General features: G+C 33.1%; 1 protein-coding gene across 1 annotated transcript in view; it reads right to left on the reverse strand.

The window, feature by feature from the left end:
* Window positions 1-1,068: 1,068 nt before the first annotated feature.
* The window catches only part of BMPR2 (bone morphogenetic protein receptor type 2), a 152,396-nt gene continuing 134,137 nt past the window's right edge, over window positions 1,069-19,327 (reverse strand). The window contains exons 11-13 of the mRNA XM_011369134.2: window positions 14,319-14,491; window positions 10,143-11,422; window positions 1,069-8,496 (exon numbers count right to left, since the gene is read on the reverse strand). Of these exons, the coding sequence (XP_011367436.1) occupies window positions 8,243-8,496; window positions 10,143-11,422; window positions 14,319-14,491 (1,707 nt within the window). The 3' untranslated portion in view covers window positions 1,069-8,242. The remainder of the gene's footprint in view (window positions 8,497-10,142; window positions 11,423-14,318; window positions 14,492-19,327) is intronic.

Consider the following 19,327-nt stretch of genomic DNA (forward strand, 5'->3'; position numbering starts at 1 on the left):
CTTTGCAGAGAAGGATGTAAACTTGGAAGATGGATCAGATAGGTGTAGGGGAAAATGAGAATAATTTGTGATAAGTCATTATTAAAACCATCAGCATGTCATTATTACACAGATTTCCCAGGTCACCATATTTTCTCTGAGGACATTTAGTTATCATCTTAAATATTACATAGTGGATTCTGTAGAATATTGCAATAGTACCCTGTAACATTTGTAAGGTTTGGTATGTGAGTCAAAAGGAAAAAGGTACCCCAAATCTATTATCTCTAAAATATCATTTAAGGCAATAACAGAGCCTGTGGAAGTAGGCCATTCTTTTCTTCAAGCAAAAATTTCCTTGGCATCTAGGTAAGAGTGATCCAACACTCTTTTAAAATATGGTTGTCCTGTGAAATGACACAAAATTCTGTTGCAGGACACTTAGCTAATACATTGAATTTATTGAGTCAAAAACAATGTTTTGCCTTTACAAACTCATATTCTATTTAAACAAGGCCTCCTAAAAATACAAAGATCTAATTGAAAAGATTATTTGATGACGTGAAGCAAAACACAATGTTATGCCAATAGAGATAGTTGTTTTAACATCTGGTAGCTTTTCATTAACCTCAAATTGCTTCATGTATGTTCTTGGATACCCTATATAACCACTGCGCCATTATCATTTTTGTGTTTCTCTTTCCATAACCAGAGATTAAAAACTGTAGTTCAAAGCAAAATGGAAAACATATTAGAATCTCATCTTTACCAATTCTGTGGTTTTGGGCAAGGTATTTAACTTCTTTAAGCCACAGTTTTTTAATTTGTAAAAAGGGGACAATGATATGTATTTTGTAGGACCGCTGTGAAAATTATCAGCACATATGTAAAATAACTAACAGTACTTGGTATACAGTAGGTGTATAATTATTATTGTATCATTAGCTGATTTTTTAATTTTGATGTATAATACTGAGGAATGAAAGTCTTATTAGATAGAACATGTGCTATCCTGGTGCAAAATGCCCTAAATACCACACTAACAATCATAATTTCTGGTGACCTCATGAAATCAAAAGATACAATTACTGTTGTCATTAACATGATCTTTAATAAATGGAATAATGCACCATTTTACAGCAAGCCTTTTTTAAACCTAAAGAACTGTCTTAAAATCTCCTCCAATGTCTCTGTATCAATACAATCTTTTTATTTAGGTTTATATATATCAAAGCATTTACTTACAATTATTCATAGAAAACTCTTTAGTGGCTTATGTCAACTTTCATAGTGGCATCCATAGATAATACAAAAGAAAAGTGATTTGCTTTATTTTATACACTGATCCATCATACACAACTTATACAGCATTGCAAGGTCTCAGACAGCTTATACAAAAGCAAAATAACTGAAATTATTCATAAATCCATATATGATATTCTATCTGTAATGTAAGAGCAAAATACACCAACAAAAGATACCCGTTAACAAGGCAGAAGATTCTGAGGAATTGACAATAATTTTCAGCCTTTCTTACTCCAGAAAAGTATCCTCAGAAATGAATACTCTGTAGCTTACGTTTCTCCTGTCCATTCAGAAAAAGCACGGCAGCTACACATCCCCATGTTTCGGCTATAACAACACCCTAAGTTAGTGTATATTAAATTATCCACTTATCTTCATTTGAAAAATTATCAACAGAAAATTAAGGATGATTCCAGCTTATACACTTATACAATATAATCTCCATGGAAACATGATGATAAGGCATACAAAAACTGTTTAAATAAATAAATGTGACCAGAAAAAGCCACAGAAGCCAGGCAATTTAATGTTAAACCAGGACCTATCTTTGAATTGAATCTTTTAGTAATTTAGCTTTCTTATTATTAAATTTCTTTAAAAATGTTTCCCTATCATATTTACGAGGATTGGTAATAAGGTGAAGAGCCTGAGACAAGAGACTGATAACAAATCACTTCACTGCTAGGATTTTAAGTATATGGCATACCAATTTAGAGCTTGAACTTGTCTGATTGGAAGAAAAATTCTATTTGGATTGGAGATAAATAGGTTACCAGAGGCTACCTTTTCAAACCTTTCAAGCTATTACTAAAGCTATAAACACATTAGTTCACTTTTAGAAGACAGTTTTATAATGTTGAATTACACCTCCTGAGAAATTTCATCTCAGAATAACTAAGTTCTTCCATTAAAAAATATAATAAAATAAACCAATAAGTCCCATTATGCATAACCATTTGACCAAAGAACAGAAATGGTTTGAAGGTGATGCTTCAACTCTTAAGATCCAAATATTCTGCAACATGTAGCCAATTAGTTGAATCATTTCCATCTATTCAGTAATTATTTAACTGGGCAAGTTTTTATGATTAAGGAAACGATATTACATCTATGTAAATTAAATCAAATCCTAAGATGAAACATTAAATGAACTGTGTGTACAACGCTTTAAATATTTAACTGGATCTAATTGCTTATTTACCATCAATTGAAGGTTTTCAATGTGCAAAGGGATGGAAGGGGCCCTGAGTTTTTAAGTAATATTATGTCTATAGAGTGAGTCTAAAACATGTTTCTAAAATCTAAAAGTACAAATAAAATGGAAAAAACCCACGATACCTTTTAAATCATTTAAAAAATCCAAGTTATAGTTTAAAATACAATTTTTTGCTTAAAAATTCAATCATAACTTGATGCCCTAATGTGATTCATTTCTAAAGATTCTTTCTCTCTTACCCAGATTTTAAAATCTGGGTTCCAAATTAAGTTTTAAAAATGCCTGTCACATGTTTAATAGAAACACCATAAACATCACAGTAATAACGGAATTGAAATTTTCAAGATATGATAAATTTATTTGGGGCATAATTTTAATACACAGCATAAATTCTTAAGTATTTACTTTCAAATGTATCAGCCATCAGATAAAATCCTGTTTCTTTTTTAATATGCACACACAACTTTAACCAGTCACTTAAAAGTTCAGTGAATTTATAGACTATGTTGCAAAACAATGATAAGTATTTCAAAAGTGGTCTTCAAAAATGTACATAGATAATACCTGATTGTTGTAGGGTTTGCTTTTGAAAGTTAATGCTGCGCTTTGTGTTTCATATTTATTACAAAGAAATATGTAAAACATACATATGTTTTATGTGGCTCAATCATAATGCTAAGCTAACTGCAATATGTTAAAACATTTTTAATGGCAAAATGATATATAATTTTGTATGCATGGCTTTTTAGTTCTAACTAATGAGAAGATAAAATCATAAAACTCCACAATTTAATAGAAAATATTAGATGATACAAAACTTTAAGTGATTTGCTGAAAATCTAATGGTTGGATCTATTGTCAAATGGTTAACATCTTAATTCTCAATTCTATCCTCTTGAACTATTCACTGGAATAATGAATTTAAATTTAACAAAAACATAATTTTAGGTATTCTTAAATATAAATAGTTATTAAAACAGGACTGAGGAGAAAATGCTAAAGGGATCAAAACAATTTTGTTTGAAGAACCGAGACTTAGATGTTAAATGAGAAGCCTAAATATTGAAGAATAACAATGTTGAAGAGGATAACCAACTGCTGTTTTTCACTACTGGGTAAGAGAATTGGATATAAAATGAAAACAGGAGGGAAACAAAATAGATATGAAGGAAACTTTTCTCACACAGAAGATTGCAAGTCAGATAACCAGAGGATACAGTCAGATACAAACTAAGAGGTGATTGAGGAAAGTAACATTTAGGTGTACCAGAGCACCCTGAGACTTCCTTTCTTCTTCTATGTTAATCTGGGAACCTGTAGAAAAGCCTTCCTTTGATAATAACATTTGTGTAATTAGCTCGAGTTGCGACTTGCCAGATTTACTTAATCAAGGAGGATATTTAAAGAGTAGGTCATGCAAGGTAGTTTTGGCTAAAGTTTGCATAGTTCAGAATCTAAAAGTTAAAATGCAATTTTATCTACTGAAGAGCAAACTGACAGTAAGAAGTACGAATGTTTAGAAACATCTTAGTCTGAAAAAGACCTCTGGGGTATATGTAGGACTGTTATGCAATTTCTGGAATAACTGGTCTAAATAATCAACTAACGTGTACAGATTGTAACTTTAAAGAGTTAGCTTGGAAGGTAAAGTAATATATAAAGCAAACTGTGAATAGTCATGTAATAATCTATATTTAACTGATAATAAATTCAACATAAATTTATAAAAGGTTGTATAGAAATGTAAGTAATCTCAAGTTCCATTAACTATCATCTCCCTCCAGTAAATATTCATTCCATAAATATGAAAAAAAGAGACTAAAAGTCTGTCGAAATATTTTTCCATTTTAAATGACTTTGGAGAGAAAGGTTGAGAATGGAAGGTTCAATAAAGAGCTACAGCCTACCAGGTATTCCACTTGGCTTTAGAAGCCAAATTTATAAGTATTTTAAATAAAAATGCTTGCCAAGTTTTGTGATAATTCCCACTGAAATAATACTTGAGTGTTCCTACCTTTTAAAAATTATTTTCACCTTTAGAACCGACACAAGTTTTCTGGAACATGTGGACATATGTTAAGGAAGCTATACAAATTGCATTATCAAAAGGACAGTATCCAAGTATGCCTCCTACATCCTCCTCAATTAGTTCTCTGAATTAGTAAAATTTTCTAAAGTCACTAAAAGCAGAAAATTTCAAGATGGAGTCAAAGGAGTGAGGAGACTAAAAGTCCATGTTAAATTAATTCCTTCAAAACAAGCCCAGAATCAACTTAGGAAAAAGTCTCTGTTCTCATAAGCCACCTTCAATTTTACCTTAAGATTTACTTTACCTTAGTTTCTCAATATAACAATGTTAGGAGTGAAGAGAAGTGAAATGATTTTAAGATTCATGATGGCAGAGGTAAGATAGAATTTTGTCTTGATTTAGTAATTATTTCTCAAGCAACAATCAGAATAAATATGTCTACACGTCTTCTTATGTGGCTGCTTAACTTTTAACATCATTAAGGTATCCGATTTGGCTTATAAAGAAGCCACAATTGTGCTAGAATATAATGACTGAATTTCTTACAAAATGTCAGTATGTTATATACCCTGTCGTAGTGTGTAGGTAGAATGGTATGGATGAGGTGTGAAGAGGCAAACCTAGGCTAAAACCCCAGTTTTGTCTATTATTAGATGAGGGCCTTGGGCGAATTTCTTAGTATGCATCTGTAAAAGGGGAATATTAACTATAATCTTTATATGGTTATTTGGACTAAAAGAGACAGAGTATGTATATCTCAGGATTCAGTATGCAACAAAGGGTCAATTACTAGTATTTCACTCCTGTACCTTACCATAACGTTTTACACTGATATTAGGGTTCCCCCACCTGATTATGCATTTAAAAAGGGGGAACATTTTTAGGAATTATAATCAAACCATTTTTGTCTAAATACAATTCAAATCAAGTTCTTTCAATTACTTAGTTCTGATATACAGTTATGATAGTTAAGGGAATTAATATTAGACTTTGATTACCTATTATAATGCTTTTAAGGTTGTGATACTATCTTGCTAAATGAATTTAGTATTTTTTCATTAAATGGACTTTTATTCAAAAGGACTCAAATGCTTTTCTACATGCGAAATTTGTGATAGCAGTTAAATATAAGCTTTAGGAAACATTTGTTATTAGATGAATAAAATTAGCAAATAAGTATTTAAGTCATCTTGCTTGCTTGTATATTACAAACAGATTCTAAAAATAAGTCTGCTGTACAATTTAATGTAAAATTTATTAAAATGATCTACATTTTCTACTTCTTTTTCAAAAGTCTACAAAAAAACTGGGGAAATTTCTTTTTAAAATGCTTGCATGAAATAGGAAACTATAAGGAGTTCTTTCAATTTGGTATATTAATTTTTGTAAGTATTTTATTATTAAATATTGAAAATGTTGGAAAACGTACAACTGGCCCAAACACAAAGTATAGTAGAATGTAAGGTAACTCTTCTCTGTCAGGAAAAGATCGGCTAGATTTCAAATGGTCAGTTATCCTTAATGCTTTCAATTAAAGAAGGACTATATTTTGACTAAAAGATGTCCTACAAATGTTTGAAAATAATATTCTGAAATGCAGTAGAATGACATTTAAAGGCAAGGGAACTAAGTGAAAATTTACTGGGAAAGATATAAATAATTCATTACATAGATAAAAGAATAACTAAATGGAAAAAAAATTGATGCCAGAAGACCAAAAAATTTTTAAGGGTCTGAATCAAGATAAAGGCCAATAAAACATAAAAAAGGTGGAAATCCTGGGCACTAGTAGAAGAATCTTAATTTAAGAATTCAAAACCGTGTTTAGCAATGTAGCTGAATAAATGATTAAGTGTTTAGTATCTAACTCATAAGATCACAGGATATGGCAAACAAGAGAAGGCTTATATACAAGTCATAAGTATTATGGATAGCAAATTAGGAAATTTAGGCTGTTTTTAGCTAAGTGATGAAGATAGAGGAATATGAGTGAGAAAATATTGTTCAGGGGACTTTTGCTTTCCTCTTAGCTTTTTATCTCCCAGAGAAATCTTAGAACTTAATTAGATAATAGGTACTAAGTACTCTAAGTACTCTGTAAAAAATAAGTGAGAGCATCACCGTTTGCAAATTGATAGAAAGTAATTTGTGCTTATAAAAAAAAGTCCCTTATTTGACATAAAGTGCTTTATTTTAAAAATGCAGTTGTTTTAGAGACGATTATCAGAAATGAAAAAAGCAAAGGAAGCTTTAAAAAAACAACATGATTTGAAGGATACATAAAATACTATCACTAAAAAGTACATTAGAATATAATGTAAATAATAAATGCTGCTAACATATCACAGATTGTGTGAAAAATTGGCAAAAGGAGAAATTATGAAAATAGGATTAGTGAAAAAACAGTTCTGAAAAGAGACAGGTGAAGTCTCAGTCTGCTCAATGATGAGAGGCTTGGCAGCAACCCTTCCTTCCACAGAGACTTGGCTTGCCAGTTGAATGATGTTTCCACATAGTGTTTTAGGTCATGGGAAGAGGAATCATTTTCAGATAGTCATCAGGCTTTGCTTGGGAAGGGGATAAAAAGATACTACAGGCTCAAAACTATGAATCACTTTTGAAGTTATTTTAAACAGAAAATGTAATTTTATTTGAGTCAAAGATGGCCTAGTCCAAGAATGGAGGATATAACACTATACTGTCTTAACCATCTACCTACTTAAAAATTCCATATAAGTATAGCTCTGTAAGTTTTCTGATAAAAATGTGCTTCTTAAATAAATGAAAATGAAATATAACATACATATAAAAATAAAATAAAATGAAAAAAAGCTAATATTTGACTTCCTCTACTTTGTTCTACGCTCTCTTATGAACTTCCAAAACCAGAACCAAATATGTTTATTAAAATGCCTGGAAGGAAACATTTAGGATCTGGAAGGTTAAAAGAAATAACATTTCAAATTAGGTTTTGGTAGTTCCTTCTTTAGAGCCCTTTGAGACAATGCTTCTGCATTCTCCATAAGGAGAGAGAAAGCAAGAAATCAGGTAGCTGCTTTCTCTTCTGCAAAATTCAGTGTCATAGAACAGACTCGCCAAAAGTATGGGAAATGGGGAAGAAAAATGTTCATATTATGGAAGAATGTGTGCTCTGTTAGGAAGAGAGCTTACAAGAAAGCTTATTTGTGGCCTATAGACTATTGCACATTCAAACAAAACACAAGAGAAAAGAATGTCCAAAAGACAGTGTGTTCAGGAACATATCAACATATAAACTAGCTTGTGCCCAGAAATAAAACGTGGATACTAGACACCACTGCAGTCAAATCTGTCTTAATTTGCTTCTGTTTTAATAACCTTTAGAAACTGTTTCAAACTGATTATCAGCAACACATTGTTTTTGCTTTTTTTCTTAAAAAAATATTTTGAGACCACTTTTGATACACACACATATAGTTCTGTGGTCATAACAGACAAATATAACTTTAGCGAGACTAAACAAAAGTGCAAAACTTAAAAAAACGAAATTAAAAAATATGGAAGCATAAGCTAAATTTTTCTGCATAGCTGAAATCTATTTAAAGCAAGTCCTTGTTGCAGGGGTGGGAGTGGGTACTGACAGGAGGATAAAGCAGTTTTGTTTTTTTTTTTAATGTCTTCTGCATGTTTAAATGATGCAAAAAATAATTTCACTCCATAGGCTTGAAAGCATTTCACAGACAGTTCATTCCTATATCTTTAGACACCATGGTTGTGGCAGTGCCTCCTTCTGCAAGGTAAACAGCAGTGCTAGACTTAGAAGAATGAACTGCCCTATCACTGCCATTGTTGTTGACCTCACAGTCCAGTGATTCAGTGGAGATGACCCAGGTGGAGGGGCGCCATCGCTTAAGAGAATAGGGAGTTTTCACACGTTTCTTGATCTTTTCACCAGATCCTGATTTGCCATCTTGTATTGACTCACCCACTGAAAATAAAAGTACAGAAAAATGAATAACATATAAAGAAACTATTAAAAAGTAATGTTAGAGTTGTAACTCGAGAACAGATCAAACTAATGTTTGTAGGAGGTGCTAATGGACTTTTCTTGAAATTCATGATGCCAGGCAAAATTTAACCAACTTATTTTTGAGACTCTTTAAGTACAATGTTTTTATAACTGGTTGAATTATTCTATAGGAAGAAATTATTCTATAGGAAGAAAATACTTAAAAACCACAAAAAAAACAAAAACAGGGGAGAAAATTCAAAATGCTCAGCTGTATTCTCAAATCCTTTGGTTACTGGTAGCAATCTTAACTTGGCAAAATACATTTAATCATTCTACTTAATGCTCAAAGTAGATCAAATCAAAAAGGCACTTGACATATGATATTCTACAGAACAATGACATAAATAGTGGAATGCAAATTTTCAAGTAACTCCCTCTTCCATACCTGATAAGAAATCTTACTGATATGAAACCCTGCCATAGGGTATGTCAAGTGGTCTACAGCAGGGGTCCCAACTCCTGGGCCATGGACTGGTCTAGTTGGTGGCCTGTTAGGAACTGGGCCGCACAGCAAGAGGTAAGCGGCAGGTGAGCAAGCAAAGATTCATCTGTATTTGCAGCTGCTCCCCAGCCCTAACATCACCACCTCAGCTCCACCTCAGAGTATCAGGCATTAGATTCTCGTAGGAGTACTGGTCCCTTGTGCCAAAAAGGGACCAGTACTCCTACGAGAATCTAATGCCTGATGCTCTGGTCCCCAAAAAGGGACCAGTACTGCTACGAGAATCTAATGCCTGATGCTCTGAGGTGGACCACTGCTCTATAGTACAAACCACTCAAGCAAGGTGCTAGATTCTACTAACTGATTTTTGAGAGCTCATTCCCTTCAGCCCATTTTGTAGTCCTTGACAAAAACCATAAAACATGACTTTGTTTTTCTTCATAAGTGTTGTCTGTCTAAAAGAGAAAACATTTTGTATAATAATGACTATTAAAGATTTTGGTGAGCTCTTCTGTCTTGTGTTATAATTTCTTTAGGGCTAGAAACCAAGTATCAAGTTATTTGTTTTAGCTATTTAAGTTGTTAGGGGGCCCATAGCACAATGCTATAGGCATGTAGGAGAATCAACACATACTCTTGAAAAAGATGATGTTAAAAAACCAAGAACAATCTTTATAGTTTCTTTATAGTGGCTTTTCTGAATTCTCTCTGGTCTTTTAAGATTTATTAAGTCTGATAAAATCTAAGTGTATATAATAGATATTAATATGCTCAACAAACTTTCAAAAGTTATACTGGCATCATTTTACTTGGAGCTTTTAAACTGGTAAATATTTATTTAATCTTAACCATTGATAGCAAATATGTGAATTGCATTATAAACCAGTAGCTACATAAGGCATATATTAAATTGATAATTATTCTATTGTGACATTGACTTTTTAATTATCAACAACGAAAAAATTACTTTTTTCTTTATAATAGTTTAATCACTTTTGAGGTCTAACCAAATGGCTTATTTTATTTTATTACTACTTGAAACGCAGTCTGATTCTATCTAACTAGTTACTTAAATGGTCCCAAAGACAAGCAGGAGAGATTACATGATCTTTCCACTTACATTGCAAACTGTTGCCATCAAGGACATTTGTAGCTGAAAGATCCAAAGAATTAGGCCTCTGTGCTCTTTTGGGCTTTGATGGTCCAGGATCTGCTACTGTGCTTGGAACATCCTGTGTAAGAATATCTTGCTCTGAACATGGATTACTGTTGTTGTTATTGGAATTAGTTCGGCCACCTTCCAGTGGCCGTTCCCTCCTGTCCACAAGACGATCCAGAACACCTTCATCATGGCCAGCCTGTTGCTCTCGCCTCAATAAAGGTTCATGCTCATCAGGACTGGAATTAATATTCAGCCTGGTGTCCTCACCAATGAATTGATTCTGCAGCATTTCTTGGGCCCTATGTACCACTGTGTTGGCTGTCTGGCCAGATGGTACTGCCCCATTGGCATACTGAATAGTGGCAGCATGGGAATTAACGCTGTGGTTTCTACCTGCCACACCATTCATGGTGACCGTCACCACATGAGGTTCTGCAGCATTGATTGTATTCATCTTGGCAACTCCAGTTTCTACTTGTTTCAAGTTTGATTTGTGCTTGCTGCCAAATTTCAGCCGGGGCTCTTTTGTTGAATTTTTGGTGTTTAAAGGCAAACTAGTAGGTCTCTTAGGAAGGTTTTGTTGCTTGGGGAGAGGATAGATTTGTGTAGGCGGGACATCAGGAATTAAACATGCTTGGCCATTGGCAGCCTGTGTGAAGTCCTGCTGTCCAGTCACTTCTACTGCAAGCTTTATGAGTGGGTAAAGCAAGCTAGAACTGGTACTGCTCAGTGGGTCTGGCCCACTGAACTGTTTAAGAGAATGCTCCATGAGATTCTCATCAGAACTTTCCTTGAGGTTCTTATCAACTTCTTTTGGGTCTAGCTTATTGGTCTCCAAGTCTTCTTCTGTCAGTTGTAAGCAGACAGGAGTTGGCCCAACTGGCTGTGAAATATTTGTGGCATGAAGATTTGTTTCATCTGGGTATGGCATCTCAGATATAGTGGTCATGCCAGTGCTTGGAGTGAGGCCAGTGGTGTTTGTAGTTGTTGTGTTGGTGGACAGGCTGGTGACACTTGTTTCAGGGCTGGGGATTCGAGCTTGTGCTTGCTGTCGTTCATAGTTAATTGAGTTTCGGTTCTTTTCTCCTATTGTCAAAGGTGTGCTGGACATCGAATGCTCAGAGGAAATATTCTTCACAATGCTATCAGTGTGATGGATAGAGTCTTCAATGTATGAGGAAGAAGAATAATCTGGATAAGGGCCAATCTTTGGCACACGCCTATTGTGTGACAGGTTGCTTAAAGAAAGAAAAAAGTGTCACATTGAGAATGTACATTTATGATAAATTGACTTTCCAAGTTTAACACCTCTGATTTTAAAGTATGAAGTGCTTTTTATTTTATTCCTAACCCATATCACTCTAGAATTTAAAAATTCTAGTCAAATAATCAAATATCAATTAATAATTTACTACATGCTAGTTTTATATGATTTAAGCCTACGGAAAAACCTATGTGGATCTAGATATGATTTTTATAGATGTTCATTACTTTGGTTTACAAGAGTTCATTTAAAAATCTCTCCTAGACTTTTGTAGCATTACCGAATATATGAGTTGTCTACTTATACAATCAGGCAGTTTCATGAGAGGCATAGCATATGTTTCTTTTGTACTCTCATAATTCTAGATACACAGTGGCTACTCAACAAATATGTTACCAATTAAGTTCCAATAGCCAAATTTTAAAAAGAACATAAGCATTTAGGTTGTTCCAAAGTACTTCCAAAAAGAAGCATAGTCTAGCAATGGAATGTATCTTCCTGGGGTAGACTAAGCCATATCAATGAAAGTCCTAGAGCCCAGAGTATAAGGCAGAATGCGATACTCAAGTGAAGGATCAAAGATTCAGAAATGTTATCCAGTTATCCAGGGTTCTTCACAGTCATAGTCACACCATGAGTGTGACAGTTCTTGAGCATCACATTGTAATATATTTATGCTATTTAAGATAAAAACCAGGAGTAGCTTTAACTAAAACAATCAAAGTATAAACATTGGGAACATTAAAAGATGCAAGTGTTATAGGAGAAAAGCACTAGTTAAAGGAGAAATTCTATGAAGAAAGACTGATGAAGTTCAGGGGAATGACAGGAAGAAAAAGAAATAAAAAGCTGTTGTAGTGCATAAGAAAATGAAGTTTAGGAGGTGTGAAGGGTAAGATTCAATATAATGAAATCTAGAGTGGAATGACTATAGCATGAACTATGATTTAGGGGCAACTATTTAGAAGTGACTGGACATGAGAAGCATGTAAGGGGTAGAGTTGAATGATGCAGAAAGCAAAAAATAGCCAAAGCAAGAGGGGACATCAAGGGTTCTTCTTACCATTCAAGAAAAGTTCAAGAGCATCTAAAGTAAAAGTAACTGACTCTTGAGAGAGGTACAAATAGCATACTAGAGCATACATAAAATACAGAGATAAGGTGAGATGGAAACAGAAGACTATCTTTATGTATGTATAAAGTGAGAAAACTTGTATTTAGAATTGCTAATCTCTACTTTCCTTGACTTGATTTATAAGGCATAAGGGTTTACATGCTGAAGTTAATTCAACTTAAACTAAGTAGTGTAAACCCAATTTTGGGCCTATAGTTGTAATATAAATTGCACTTTAGAAATTAGAACAATAAAAACTAGCACAGAAAATGATTCAAGAATCAAGTATTTTTTCAGGACAAGTAATAACAAATGCTGGAGAGGATGCAGAGAAAAAGGAATCCTCATACACTGCTTGTGGGACTGCAAATTGGTACAGCCACTATGGAAAACAGTATGGAGGTTCCTCAAAAAACTAAGAATTGATCTACCATATGCTCCAGCAATCCCTCTACTGGGTATTTACCCCAAAGACTTGAAAACCCATATCTGAAAAGATATTTGCACACCGATATTCATAGCAGCATTATTCAGGGTGGCCAGGACATGGAAACAACCAAAGTGTCCTACAATAGATGACTGGATAAAGAAGAGGTACATATATACAATGGAATATTACTCAGCCATAAGAAGAGATGAAATTCTGCCATTTACAACAACATGGATGGACCTCGAGATAATCATGCTAAGCGAAATAAGCCAGATAGAAAAAGTTGAAAATCACATGATATCACTTATATGTGGGATATAAACCTAAAAACAACAAACAAACATGACAAACAAACAGAGACTCATGGACATGGACAACAGACTAGTGATTACCAGAGGGTAGTGGGGGAGGGGGGAGTTCGATGGGGTAAAAAGGGTCAAATATGTGGTGACAGAAAGAAATCTAATTAAGGGTGGTGAACACACAATGCAATATATATATGCCTTACTATTTAATTATACACTTGAAACTTACTGGATTTTGTTAACCAATGTACCACAATTAAAAAAAAAAAAAGAAGAAGAATCAAGTGATTTTTAATCTCAATTTCCCCTGGCAACTTTTTTCGGAATGCCTTTCTTAAAATTTTTAACATGTATTAGATAAAACGACAAATTTATAGGAAGACTCCCCACCAAAATATGGAACTAAAAACACAGATGACACAGCCTAAAAGTTCCAAGTTTTAGGAAGCTTTTTAAAAAGCCCTTTAATTTAGAACCAAAAATCATTGTTCTAATAAAGAAATGTCTCATGAAATAATGTTCATGATAGGATGGGAAGATCTTATGAATTGTTCTCATATAAAAGTAGTAGTAGTATATTCTGTAAGAAAGGGCATTGGATAGGAAGCCTGGAAACTTAGTCTCCAGTGAAATTGTGGTTAGATACATAGGCAAGTTTATATACCATTTCTTTTTTTAAAAAAAACAAAAAGCAGGGGGAAAAGGAAAAATAACAAAGGCTAAACAAGACAATATATGTAGAAGTATTTACAAAGTTTTGGAACTATGAAAATGTTTTACCTTTATTATCAGGAAGTTGAAGCATTAACAGAGAAAGACTGATCTCTTTTACTATTTCTTTAGATATAAAAAACAGATTCTATGGTGCACTTATACTAAACAAAAATCTTCAGTAAAAAAAAAAATATAATATTAGATTGGATGAGTTAATCATTGCACTACTAGACTGGATGAATAGTATTTATTTCCTGTTCTCTGTTCAGTTTTCAATACGACTGATGAATGCCCCTCTGGGTCTTACCGCTCATTCTGCATAGCCGTAGACATTGGATTGACTGTTGGGCTCACAGATTTGTTTCTTTCCCAGATCATCATAAGTTCAGCCATCCTCTCCTCAGCACACTGTGCAGTAAGCCGAGCCTCTGCATCCTGGTCCCAACAGTCTTCGATTGTCTCCTTAAGTGACCTCACTGCCTGTAATAAAGAACATGTCAAATAGTGATCTTGAAAAAAAAAAAAAAAGTATTGTTTTTTAGTGACATGAGGTAAAAGAAAAATCAATTTTCTTTAATAAATATTTTATATAGCTAAAATAAAACATGTCAGACCTCAGAGATTTGTAAAGGGTCATGTTTCTCAAGAGGTGAGGAACAAGTAAGCACACAAGCTTTAATTTAACTCCTTGAAGAATTATGCATAAGAGTAAGCAATTGTAATAAGTTATATATGTTTCTTCAAGGCCACTGGTTTATGTCATTGTTGACTCACCGCACTATTATTTCAATAAAAAGCCACTAATTGTACCTTAAAAGTAATTTTTGAGTTCAATGCAATTTTGGCATCAGGCTATCTTCCATCTCTAGGTGAGCTTTTTCTCCTTTACTTCTAGTAAAGAATATTTCATTCCAACCATAAAACTTAAAGGCTTGGTATTTCCTTTTTCTTTAAACTAATTTCCATTTAATAATATCAAAAGCAGTCCCATTCTGTAGTAGCAATGAAAAACAGAGTCCCTTTTAGGGAAAGTTAGTTTAAACTCCCTTTTAAAAAACAGATTTTTTATACTTTGATGAACTGTCATGCAGAATTACTTCCAGATTTGACTTTTGGATTTGTTTTTATTAAGCTTCAAGCTTTCACCTGCTTGAATATTCATACTTCTTGTGCCTTTAAAAACATTTTCAAAAAAGTAAGGCTATAGGGTTGCCAGATTTAACAAATAAAAATATAGGGTACCACTTAATTTCAGATAACTGACAAATCATTTTCAAGTATATTTCATGCTGTACTTAATCTGAGTATTTTATCTGACAAGCCTACTATAAGCCAAAATCCTTGTTAGCAACCTTGGCAACACTTTTAATGTTTCCTAATAATTTGTGTTCTATAAAAACAAATCTGAATCTTAAACCTGCAGGAAATTTGATAATGTTCTTTCTGGGGATACGCTCACTACATACCTGTACCATGGCCCACACTCAATATCATCTTCCCCACTCCCATGGCTCTTCTAAACTGCCTGCCTTAGTGCAGTACTGTTGATTCCGAAATTCTGGCGAGACCACATATCAAAGAGTATATCTTTTAAGGCTGAACTTTCCATTGAATTTTGATATCTATTTTAATAAATGTCTCAGATTCTGATTATTGAGTAAAATTAAACTTCAAACAATAGATACAGACAATTAATAGTCTCATTAAATAATAATAATTAGCTATTTCTCAAAATTTGGAAAAATTTGAAGAACAGATACTGATCTGATGGAGTTTGAGGGCAAATGTGTACCTCCCTGAGGTAGAAGTTTGGTGTTCATATTAGAAATACAGTTGTCTGTTATTTATGGTAGTAAGTGAGTGGCCATGATATTATTGTCAACCAATTAATATAATCTTGTTTTATCTGTGTTTCTGTTTAAAGACACCTTTAAAAATATATATTATCGAATTATTAACATTGCATGCATGGCCAATAGCACTATATCTCATGCCCTAACAAAGCTAATTTAGCACACATTTTTCTTCTTCATAAGGCACTTCAGAGCCTTCATTGTGCTTACAACAGCAGAGTGTACTTCAGCACTATACTGGGGAGCCATTTTAAACTGTGAAATCACCAACAAAAAGCACAAAAATGTGAAAAACTAGGCACTAAATAAATTGTAAAAAAAGGAGAATTATTTACAGTATAAGAAATAAAACAAGAAAGCAGTTAGACCTCAGTTGGGAACATGTACATCTGGTGATGCAAGTTTTTCACAGCTCTGCATATATCCATGAATGACTGTAAAAGTATGTTGAGTACCGATTTGGGGACTACAAATAAATTTTAGTAAGTAGTTGAATTCTAAATATGAAATGTGTGAATAATGAGGAGAGACTGTATATAACAGATTTAAAACTGCCCTGGATTTGAATATAATAGAGGAAATGGAGGAATCAATTATAACAAACTTTTTTTGATAAATATACCTCTAAAAACTAGTTATACATTTACCGTAGTGGATTTTGATATTGGTTTGACAAAATGAATTAGTACCAAGTTATAAAATGAGAACTTTCTCTTTTTATTTTGAAATAATTTCAAATTTACTTTTCCTGTCTTTTAGGATTTCGATATCTTTTAAGATTTATAGGCCAGTCACTTTTTAGAATGTTCCTCAACTTGTCTGATGTTTCCTCATGATTATAGTCAAGGTTGCATATTTGGCAGAAAAATCACAGAACAGGTGCTATGTTCTTCTCACTGCATCTTATGTGGTACGCAAAATTTGATTTGTCTCATTACTAGTGAAGCTAACCTTGATCACATGATTGAGTTGGTGTCTGCCAGGTTTCTCCACTGTAAAGTTCCATTTTCCCTTTTCTATTCAATCAGTGCTTTTTTTTTTTCTATTTCATTCAGGGTTTTGAAGGAGTAATAAGTAGTTAAGGCCTCTGTAAATATCCTGTTCTGCATTCACCTTTTCACCTACTAGTTTTAGCATCTCTTGATTCTTCTTGGCTGATTTATATCTATGATTCTTGCCAGTAACAAAACATTTAAAAAATGATAGTAAATCCATAATAGAAATATGGACAAAGGCACATAAACAAAAAATGTAAATGCCTTACAAAATATGCAAAGATGCTCAACCTTATTTACTATGTTTAGGCAATATAGTGTAGTAGTTAAGAATATTAGTTCCAGCTTTGTAGTAAGAGTACCAGCTCAGTGAAAAGCCTGACGTCAAATTTTGGCTCTATGACTTACTAGCTACAAATGAAAACAAGATTCATTTTTATCTACCACATTAACAAATATAAATAAATAAAATTTTATAATACAAAGTGTTGGTAATGGGAAAGCAGGCACTTTATATTGTTCTTGGGAGTGCCATCTATTTGGAAGATAATCTGGCAATAACAAATTGTAAATGTATTAACCCTTTGATCCATTAATACTATTTCCAAGAATTCATTCCTCAATTACACTTATACATTTGTAGAAAAATGCATGTGTAGATGTTCATCACAGCATCAGTTATAACAGCCAAAGGTGAAAACTGTCTACATGTCCCCTTACAGGGATCTGGCTAAAAACTTGTAGTATAAATGTATATTATGCAACATTAAAAGAAAGGAAGATGTATATATTCCCAACTGGTAAGTAAAGATAGGCTAACTAATTCCCATGTGTGTGTTAGAAAAGGATATAAAAACATATAGCCTTGTAAAGCATAGAAATTTCTGGAACTTAACAGTGGCTGTTTCTTTGGAGGGGCTTTTGGATGTTCGACATGAGTGGAAGAACTTTCACTGCCTATTTTTTGTATTGCTAAAGAATAATTCATTATTATTGTTAGAACTCTGAATTTTTACCATTTGCATTAAAAACATTTAATTAAACAACTTTGTTGAACAGATAATATGTGTCACTAAATTCAAAACATCAAAAGGGAATACAATTTATTCCCCATCCTTATCCATCAACCACTCATTTTCCTTCTCTATCAGCAACCAAACACACGCATGCCACATCCCACATACAAATTCACAGTTTCATTCTCGTTTTTAATTACTAAACATGAAGTGCAACACAGTAAAGTGTACACACTGAAATCTTTCTAAAGCAAAGATTTGGATACTTTTCCAGACAAAACTGAAAGGGACCCTTTTCCACAACGAAGTACTATCTATTGTAGAGTCTCATTCACGAAATGCTGCCCCAGAAGAGCTCAGAAACACCAAAATCCAAGTAGCTAAAAATTGTATGTTGGCTATTTTTATATCTTATGGAAATAGAGACATTGAATGAGGATAAATTTGTTACTTTTTATTATATGGTTGGGAAATAATTTGTTAAAATTCTTCTTCAAAAGTGAGACCAAAAAAAAAAAGACATTCATCAAGTTATTGTACTAGATAATGAAACTGGTAACCAGAAACCCTGATTCCTAGCTCTAAGAAGTTTCCATTTTTAAGGCAGAATCATTGTTGATGAATAGTTAACAGTAATCTTTACTTTTTTCCTTATTCTAGGGTATTCAGCATTGCTTTACTCTATTTCTGGGACAACTTTCCTCTTACCAAATCATTGTTTTTAGGTGCCTCAGAGTTCTATGTATAGTCAACCTCTGAATTCTCAATTATTTTTCTAAATTTTCCTTTTCTTAATTTCATATTAATTTACTTCTAAATCTTTACTTGTGTAAATGGCTTACCAACCATTATTTTAACATTGTTTGGAACTCGTAATAGATTTTCCTCAAAAAAAAAAAAAAATTGTAACTTTTATAACAGCATCCATATATCCACTAGGAATTATGTTCTACCAGCATTGTTTAGAGCCAGTCAGCATAGGAAAATGTATCAACTGTGGAGTTATGCTGCCTGGCCTTTGATCTTTGCTTACCACTTATTAGCCACATATCCTAACTTCCCCTCTGGGCCTCTTTTCTTGCATCTAAAAAATAGGGATGATAGAAGTACTTAATTCACGTAAGAATTAAACGAGTTAGAACAGAGTGTAGAACACTGTAAGAACTTAGCAATTGTTAACTACTACTATTATTCATCAACAACGATTCTGCCTTAAAAATGATAACTTCAGATAGGGACCAAGGTTTCTAGTTACCAAATTTTATTCATCATCCAATACAATGCCTCGATGAATTTTTTTTGTCTCATTTTTTAAAAAGAATTTTAACAAAAATTATTTCCCAACTATACAATGAAAAGTAACAAATATAAAATCATGTGTTCATACAAAGAAGTGTATGTTCACAGTAATTTTATTTATATGGCCAAAAACTGCAAACAATCCAAACATCC

The sequence above is a fragment of the Pteropus vampyrus genome, unplaced genomic scaffold (assembly GCF_000151845.1).
Source record: "Pteropus vampyrus isolate Shadow unplaced genomic scaffold, Pvam_2.0 Scaffold146, whole genome shotgun sequence".
NCBI lineage: Eukaryota > Metazoa > Chordata > Mammalia > Chiroptera > Pteropodidae > Pteropus > Pteropus vampyrus.